The sequence below is a fragment of the Astatotilapia calliptera genome, chromosome 12, assembly GCF_900246225.1.
Source record: "Astatotilapia calliptera chromosome 12, fAstCal1.2, whole genome shotgun sequence".
NCBI lineage: Eukaryota > Metazoa > Chordata > Actinopteri > Cichliformes > Cichlidae > Astatotilapia > Astatotilapia calliptera.
In genome coordinates, this window is record NC_039313.1 from 23,094,715 (window position 1) to 23,103,292 (window position 8,578).

Below are 8,578 nucleotides of genomic sequence, written 5' to 3' on the forward strand. Positions count from 1 at the left end.
CCCCCCTCTTATTCCAGCAGCAGCTACACTCAAGTCCAGCTTCTAGAAAACTCTGAAATAATTTTGTGTTGTATCTAAAAATATGCCGTGTGGCAAAAACTTTAGAAGGAGAAGGGACTCGTCCGATGTGGAAGAGGATGAGACCACCGAAGAAGTCAGGTAGAGCCATCCGTTTAACCACAGGAATAAAAAAAAAAAGCCCTTTAGAGTAATGCTATGCATGCTAATGCTAATCGCTAAACGCAGATAGTTTGTGGTCGCATTTCATACAAGCTGCCCAGGTAATGTGTTTGCAATCGTTTGTGTTTCATGGATGTTTAGACATAAGTTGGAAGAGGCTAAAGAGCTACAGAGTTTGCGCAAACGACAGACCGGAATCAGGTAACGTAAATAAATCAAACCACGAACACGTTTCATCCTGTTACTTTACATGAAGTTTTACAGTCTGTGGTTTGAGCAGTTACAATCACAGTTTTTTTTAAATATTTCTTTTATTTAGTGTGACCGCCTTGTTGGTTGGAGAAAAACTTCCACCAGAGGCTGAAATTGAGGTAGGTAGTCAGTTTTGTAAAATATATATATATATTTTAAATTGTAATATAGCTTCATTAACCAAGGTGTTTTGTTTTTTGAACTTACGTTTATTAACATTATTTGATTATTCCGCACAGAATGACCCATTTAAACTGAAGACTGGGGGAATTGTTGACATGAAGAAAGTGAAAGACCGGAATAGAGACATGTAAGTGAGTTTTTAACTATTTTTAGCATAATTGCTCTAAGCTGTGCATTGATATGTCATCATTTCATGTTATGTATTCAGGACAGAAGATGAGACAGACCTCAACCTGGGGACGTCTTTTTCAGCCGAGACAAACAGAAGAGACGAGGATGCAGATATGTATGTGTGCTTTTTTTTCTTTTTTGTTGTCCCAATGTCTGATTCTTTTCCCTCCACTTTAGTTAGATATAGCACAAATTACTTAGAAGAGACATTTCAAATCCCCAACATTTAGGACACAATTCAAGATACCCTCACACTTGTTTACAACATGGTTTTATCATAAATTTATCCTCACAGGATGAAATATATTGAGACGGAACTAAAAAAGAAGAAGGGCCTGGTGGAGGCTGAGGAGCATAAAGTTAAAGTGAAGAATCCAGAGGACCACCTGTACGAACTGCCCGAGAACATCCGAGTCAATTCTGCCAAGAAGACAGAGGAGATGTTGTCTAATCAGATGCTGAGTGGCATCCCTGAAGTTGATCTCGGCATTGAGTATGTACCGAGAATATTCTAGTAATCATCTACACTTATTTTAGACTCAGCAAGAGGAGTCTTTTGACTAAAACTGCATTTTTGCATGAGATATGGCATGAACGAATGCTGCTTTTTACTTGTAGCTTTACTAATGCAACTTGTGTATGTAATTTCTTTTCTAGTGCAAAGATAAAGAACATTATCCAGACAGAGGAGGCAAAAGCAAAGCTTTTGGCGGAACAAAGAAACAAGAAAAAAGACCACGGCACATCATTTGTACCCACGAACATCGCTGTTAACTACGTCCAACACAATCGATGTAAGTAATCTGAAGAGAGCGAGATATTCCACACCTAAATTAAAGCGGATTATACTGATCAAGCTGACTTTTTCTTTCAGTCTATCATGAGGATGCAAATGCACCGCAGAGACACCACAGACACAAAGAAGAACCCAAAGCAAGACCGCTGCGTGTGGGCGACACAGAGAAACCAGGTCCAGAGGGTAAGAGACTACAGATACGCTCACTGCTCAGTACACAGAAATAGTTCTATAACAGTTGGATAAACAAAAGAAAATGGGTGGGTGGAATCACCCCGGCGAGCAGGCAGTATGGACACTCGGCTTTGTGACTTTGAGATCAAGGTCAGAGGTCAAGTTTTCTGAAAATTATCTTAGCAATTTGGAGATTTTATCATCTCATAATTAGAGATGGACCGATCCGATATTACGTATCGGTCCGATACTGACCTAAATTACTGGATCAGATATCGGACAGAAATAAAAAATGTAATCCGATCCGAAGTATCATAAAATCACCTCACAAAACGCGCTACTTGGCGTAACCCAGCTCGGTGCGTCGGAGCAGTATATGTCACGTGATAGAGCGGCTATTGTCTGCGAGACCTGTCGGGGGCCATGTTGGGCATTAACAAGGAAAGGGGGGGCGCAAATAAATATTTTTCTTTATGTCATTTAAAAACTTTGAATAAATAATTATCTGAATCTTACAACAAAAGTGGTCACCTGATTAAATGTATAGAAATCCATTATTGTATATAGTAACTATTAGGTCTAATATACACCCTAGTAAGCTATAGTACTTTTTCCTTTGGGAAGGTACCATCTGTGCAGTCTGCAATTCTGTTGAAGAAAGATGTTGAATCTATTTAAATATTGTAGAAAAATAATTGATTATTGTGCATTTGTTTTACACTTGCATTAAATTAAAGTTGATTACATCGATTAAGGGAGGGGGGTGGTTCCCTAATATTTTTGCTGGGAGTTGGCAACCCTAGTAATTAGGTAGGTAAGTACTATTTAAAATACCAGAATAGGGAGGATGGTGTTGGTTTAAATTTATTAGATTGATCAGTGTTGCTGAACTATAAAATGTTTTGGGTGGAGTGTATTTTTTGCATACAGGTGTAACAGAATAGCTTCAGTGTCTTTTTTTCAAACTTGAGTATGAACTTATACAAAATACAGCAAGATATTTATAAAAAACAGTTTTATTGATTACAAAATATGCTATATCGCATTCATATCGGTATCGGCAGACATCCAAATTTATGATATCGAATCGGACATTAAAAAGTGGTATCGTGCCATCTCTACTCATAATGACAATAATTTCACAGAATCAAGAGAAATCTCTGCACACGAAGGGAGATGGCTGTGACCTTGAGACCCTCATGAAGCAGTAAATTAAAAACAGGCATGAATCTGTAGTAGGAATGACTGCATAGACTCAAACACTTCAAAAACATTGCCAACTCAAAATTGAATAAAGTCTAAGTTGAAGTGGAAAACTGTCCTGTGGGCCAGACCTTTCAGAATGTGAAACTCTTGTTTTAAGTCACTGTCACTTGTGCATTTCCAAAAATATTTCTCAGTTTCAGGATTTTCTTCTTTTTATCCAAGCTAGATACAAACTGTATTACAATCATTGCATTTAATTTACTTTCAGTGGTATCCCCCATTTGCTTGTGTGTCTGTGTGGGGATTTATTGAAAATCTTTTTGAAACCTTTAATCTGATTTCTAACTTATTTGTTCATCCACAGCTCCGTCACCACCAAACTACCGCAAACGTCCAAACAATGAGAAGGCTACAGATGACTACCACTATGAGAAGTTCAAGAAGATGAATCGACGATATTGATGTGGATATATATAAAACCATTTTAAACTCAAGATTGGACCATAAATCATTTGAGCATCCCAAACGGCTTTTGATGGCATAGCTCTAACATCAGGGCCACACCGTGTAATTATTGTATATAGCTCCTGCTGTTTGTCTGTATACAGTACAGTTGTTAATGTCTCAGATGATTTCTTTTGCTCAGGATTGTCTTAAGTTTAAAGGACAGGAATATGTTAAGGATGCAGATTCTGGTCTTAAACTGGTCAGGATTTATTTTTATTTTTTTAAATCGGTGACTTTTCCCTTTTTAAGTGTCCACTGTTACATGTTTAGCTGTAGATTTGTGTTTAAAGATTTCAGAAAAATAAAAAAAAAAAAAGAACCAAAAATATTGTAATATTTGATTTAATCTGATGTGCAGTTAAATTAAACAGACAAAAGTAAACCAATGCCATTCTTAAAAAAAATTAAATACATTTAATGCAAAGTCTAACACAGGAATATAAAAAAGTACTTGAGTTTCAAAGGTGAGTTTAAAGTTGTCTTCATTTTCTTTTACTTCTTTTACTGAACGTGATTCAAGTCTAGACTTTTTACAGTGGAGTTCTTTATCAAATATATCTTCTAGTTTGTAACTAGGCTTGATGCAGATCTTGGAAAGCAGCAGTTGCACTTAAGAGCCTACCACTCAACACAAGCATTTTAGGTGGTTTAATACAACAGTCTCTTATTTTTGTGATGTGTTAATCCAAAAGAAACCATTCATTGCAAAGTTTAAGTCCAGTTTTAAAGTCCTCGATACAAAAAAGTAGCAAGTCAAACAACGGTTCACAAGCTATAACTGATCCAAACTGGGCAAAAGCAAACCGACAGGTGTCCCCCTTTCCTCCTCACGGTTTCTCTACGGAGGCGGTCCCGTGTCCGTTAAGGTGGTGCTGGGGGTTCGTCTCCTGAGATGGAGGCCCGTCCACGTCCTCGCGCTCCCCGTGCGTAGAACTGTTGCTGCTGTTCGCGGAGGCCCAACTGTCTCGACGGCGGTAGGCCTCGCACAGAGGCAGGTCAGTGCTGTCCCACTGACTGTAGCTGTGCAGAGCAGAAACCAGCAGGAGGCAAAGAATCAGTGCAGCACAGAAAGAGAGGAGCAGACGAGAGCAGCAGGTCAGAAACAAGCACAACCAACTCAGAGAGGAGCACGTGAAAGCACATTTGATAGAAGCACAGAGGTTATGCAGAAGCACCAGAAACAACTTAAACATAAAACAGCAATTTATTCATGTGTTACTATTTAGAGGGATGACTGTTGATTAAGCTCAGCAGAAGGGTGAGAACAAGTGCTGATGGATCAGAAAAGCAGAGCAAGTGCACCGAGCATGGCAGACCCCAATTTGGCATGATGCAAACAGAGCTCAGAGACACCTCTTAACACTTGATCACAGAAAACAAGACAAACTACTTCAACATTTTGTCTCTACTTTATTTCTTAATCATCCTGGGTCTCTAGGAACAGCGGGCAAAACCTGGTAAACATGTACAACTGCACCGTGCGACTGTGGCTGACACTGATGTTAAGGTTACACCTTTTAGATTTTAGGGACGGAATGAAAAACATTATTGTGGAAACTCTAAATAAATACCAGCAAACGTGTGTGTTTAACTGCACAGACCATCCTTAAAATATAACACAAAAGGCCATCACAACTTTATTTGACTTAAATACTACATATAAATAATCTTAAATTGATTAAAATGATACTTTTACACACAGAAAAAAAATATCTATAAATCCATATAGCTTTAGGACTTTAGATGTATATACGTGTTCTTTGTAGCACCCAGCAAATTTCAACAATTCATCGATGGATACAACAGCAAATCAAGTGCTTTAAATGATAGATTTTTAATAAACTTTGTTCATTCTTTTCATTTTTTTCTATTACTATAAATGAACAAGGAGTTCTCAATACTAAGATTTATAAATGCTGAATCTCTCCTGTCTACCAGATAATGTTGGGTAAACATCTCTCTAGGCCAGGCGAGGGGAACTCCAGGCCTCAAGGGCTATATCAGCTCTGTTTGGATCAAGGGCACATCTAAAACCTGCAGGACACCAGCCCTTGAGGCGTGGAGTTCCCCCACCCCTGCTCTAGGCCATCAGACGCTGCAGACTAGTTCCTAGGCAGTGACTAGTTGCTCTGCTGTGATTGGGTAGTTTTTAAATCAGACTGCCTATTAATCACAAGGGACAATGAAAATATGAACAAGATCTTTTCCAAGAGCTTCATCAGTCACCTATCCATGAAACAACTAATCACAGCAGACTATAGTGTCTCTTCTAGTTGATTTGATCTAGCACTAACCATTAGAAGTAAAATCAGTAAATCTACTGTTTTTGGTTCCAAAGTGCTGATATTTAAGGGCATGCCACTTTAAGACTGAAGACCTCCCTCTAATCATCTCTTATAATGATTTCTTTTAAAAAGGTCAAGGCACGCACTAAATAGTAACAATGTAAAGGCGCTTGTGGTGAGATGAGGTTCATTACAAAGACCTATAACAATTTTGATGAAAGGCTCAGTTTAGACACTGTCACAAGCCCTTCCCAGGGCTCAGTGTAAATGGTGAAATGTGAAACAGCGGTGCTGGGAATGGGACGACAGAGGCGCAATGGGATGAGGGATGGGGGCAAGTATGAGCCTATTTATACCTGGAGGAGTAATATTCTTCCTCTAGCTCATACAGGTCGATGGCAATCTCGTCACGGAGTGACATGAGCTTCTTGTCGCACTCTTCCTGTAGCGAGCGGAGCTGCTGGTTCTGCAGGCTGATGGCGTCGTTCACGGAGGGGAAGTCGTTCAGAATTAGGAACTGCTTCAGGTCAGAGACCAGCTTCATGAGGGACTCGCCGGCACGTACCTGGCACAGAAACATAGAAGAGGGGAAGCAGGTTTGAAAATGATCATAGTGATGACTTGTTAAAATGTCAATTTCTGCACAGAAAAGATTTTTCGCTAAGTGTAGAAACCGATTCATTCACAGGGCTGTAATGCGTCTGTCAGTTACATACAAACTACAACATTTCAATACAAAGGATACTGCAACAGTAAAGTGCAGCCCCAGATGTGACTCTTCGACTAGTGCTAGTGCACACATCAACATGTTTACAGTAATATGATAAATTACATGGATAATATGTTAACCTTTCATTCAAAGGAGTCTTTCTTGGAAACAGATGTAACCAGCTTTGGATTTTTTCTTCCCCACAGGTAACAGAAATAAATAACAATAAAGCCCTGAATATGTTGCATACGAGTGTGTTGTCAGGCGTTTTCTGCAGTACTTACAATGTTGGCTGCTCTGACATGCATCTCATAATGGTCCTGCTCTGCCTGAGTAGGTCGGGATACCTGTGTCTCATCCTCAATCTGGACAAAGAGATAAGTGGTAGAATATTATACTCGTCATAATGGTGTGTTGTATTTGGTCCACTTAATCAATGTAAACCAATTTGAAACCAATAAATGACATTTAAACAACACTAAGCTGGTACTAAGGGACGTAAAGTGTGGAAAGAAAAAATATTCTCCACACCATTACACCACCAGCACCAGGATGGATCCATGCTTTCATGTTGTTTACACCAACTTCTGACCGTACCATCCAAATGTCATGGCAGAAATCGAGAGTCCGACCAGGCAATGTTTGTACAATCGTCTGTTGTCCAGTTTTGGTGAATATGTACAAACTGTAGCCTCAGTTTCTTGCTCTTAGCTGACAGCAGTTCCGTCCAGTGCGACTTTCTGCTGCTGTAGCTCTTCTGCATACCTCGACTGTAGGGACTGGTTATTTTAATTACCAGTGCCTTCCTATTAGCCTAAAATATTCTGGCCATTCTTCAGGCATTAACACTGCACCTTCACACAGAGAACTGGCGCTCGTTGGTGCTCGCTTTGAACTTCAGCAGGTCGCCTTTGCCACATTATGATGTTCAAATGCGAGTAACAAGGCACGAAATGAGTTGTGACCAGCTCTGATTGTAGTAAAAACACGAAAATACACAAAGAGGGAGGTGACAGTATGTCTGTTACCTTTGCTGTCTTGACTATTTCTGTAAAGTTGTCCATAATGGAGCGGATGTCATCTTTGAGCCTCTTGTTGTAGTTTTGCAGTAGAGTCTCTTTGCTCTGAGGAAGCACTCTCTGAGTAGTCATCGTGCCCGGGTAAACACACACCTCACGTCACCTGTGTACACCGAAATAACACACGCGGGCGCCTTTAGGCGATAAAGTTTACAATAAAACAAAAAAAGGCTAAACACATCATCAACGAGCACGCAAGTAGCTAGCACCGAAAGGCGCGTGCTTTCAAAACAAAAGCGAAGTCTCGCTCTCAAACAGTTTTCACATCTGTACCTGTATACGAATACACTTTAGTACGGATTATTGAATTACTGTTACATACCGTTTCTTACCACATATTCTACAATCACTTTTGTTTTCATGTAAAACAAACTCCTACGTTAGCGCCTCCTCCTTCTCTTGAAATTTGTGTGCTCACATCCGGTATCTCCCTGTAACACCGCACTCTACCGGTGCCTCCGGTAATTGCTCTCATGAATATATACATATATATATATATATATATTTTTTTTTTTAACTAATTTTAAACTATATATATATATATATATATATATATATATATATATATATATATATATATATATATATATATATATATAACCCTCAAGCTCCCAGGCCTCTGGTAGAGGACCCGAGCTTGAAGGATAAACCGCCCGCAGGGGCGTGCTGGGTGGTTTTTTTTATTTTTTATTTTTATATATACACAGTTTAAAATTAGTTTAAAATTCCCAATGACATAAGGTAGCAGCAATGTATTTGAGTAAAATATATAAATAACCAAAACAAAAAGTACTTTTAAAAATTCATCTAAGATGCCATTTTTGTGATTGCATAAAGTCAACATGTTGTGTAAGAATGTGATCGGAGTTTAAATAGAAATGAAATTAAATTTAAGACAGCGTGCAATCCCAAATTGGACATTTCTGTAGATGACCAAAGTATGTCTTAGATATAATAATGTATTTATTTCTTTTACCAACAATCAGTCCACTAACCGATGAAAATAAATCTTTTTTGCACACTAAGCATTGGAGGA

The 8,578-nt window shown here is 38.9% G+C and overlaps 2 protein-coding genes across 4 annotated transcripts; one reads left to right on the forward strand and one right to left on the reverse strand.

The window, feature by feature from the left end:
- The first annotated feature begins 3 nt into the window (after positions 1-3).
- Positions 4-3,785, forward strand: c12h9orf78 (chromosome 12 C9orf78 homolog). Its single transcript, XM_026188482.1, has 9 exons — positions 4-159; positions 322-381; positions 500-551; positions 672-742; positions 824-901; positions 1,082-1,279; positions 1,444-1,580; positions 1,661-1,765; positions 3,327-3,785. The coding sequence occupies exons 1-9, from the start codon at positions 83-85 to the stop codon at positions 3,422-3,424; spliced, it is 876 nt and encodes a 291-aa protein (XP_026044267.1). The 5' UTR covers positions 4-82; the 3' UTR covers positions 3,425-3,785.
- A 10-nt stretch (positions 3,786-3,795) lies between these two features.
- On the reverse strand, positions 3,796-7,998 carry med22 (mediator complex subunit 22). Of its 3 annotated transcripts, none has more exons than XM_026188485.1 (5): positions 7,875-7,998; positions 7,492-7,645; positions 6,748-6,828; positions 6,111-6,319; positions 3,796-4,489 (listed from the first exon to the last, which is right to left on the reverse strand). In XM_026188485.1, exons 2-5 carry the CDS (start codon positions 7,612-7,614, stop codon positions 4,297-4,299), a joined length of 606 nt encoding a protein of 201 aa, XP_026044270.1. In that variant the 5' UTR covers positions 7,615-7,645; positions 7,875-7,998; the 3' UTR covers positions 3,796-4,296. The 3 variants fall into 3 exon arrangements, with proteins under 3 accessions (XP_026044270.1, XP_026044269.1, XP_026044271.1); XM_026188484.1 differs by having other exon boundaries at positions 7,865-7,998; XM_026188486.1 differs by lacking the exon at positions 3,796-4,489 and having other exon boundaries at positions 4,860-6,319; positions 7,865-7,998.
- Between the last annotated feature and the right edge of the window lie 580 nt (positions 7,999-8,578).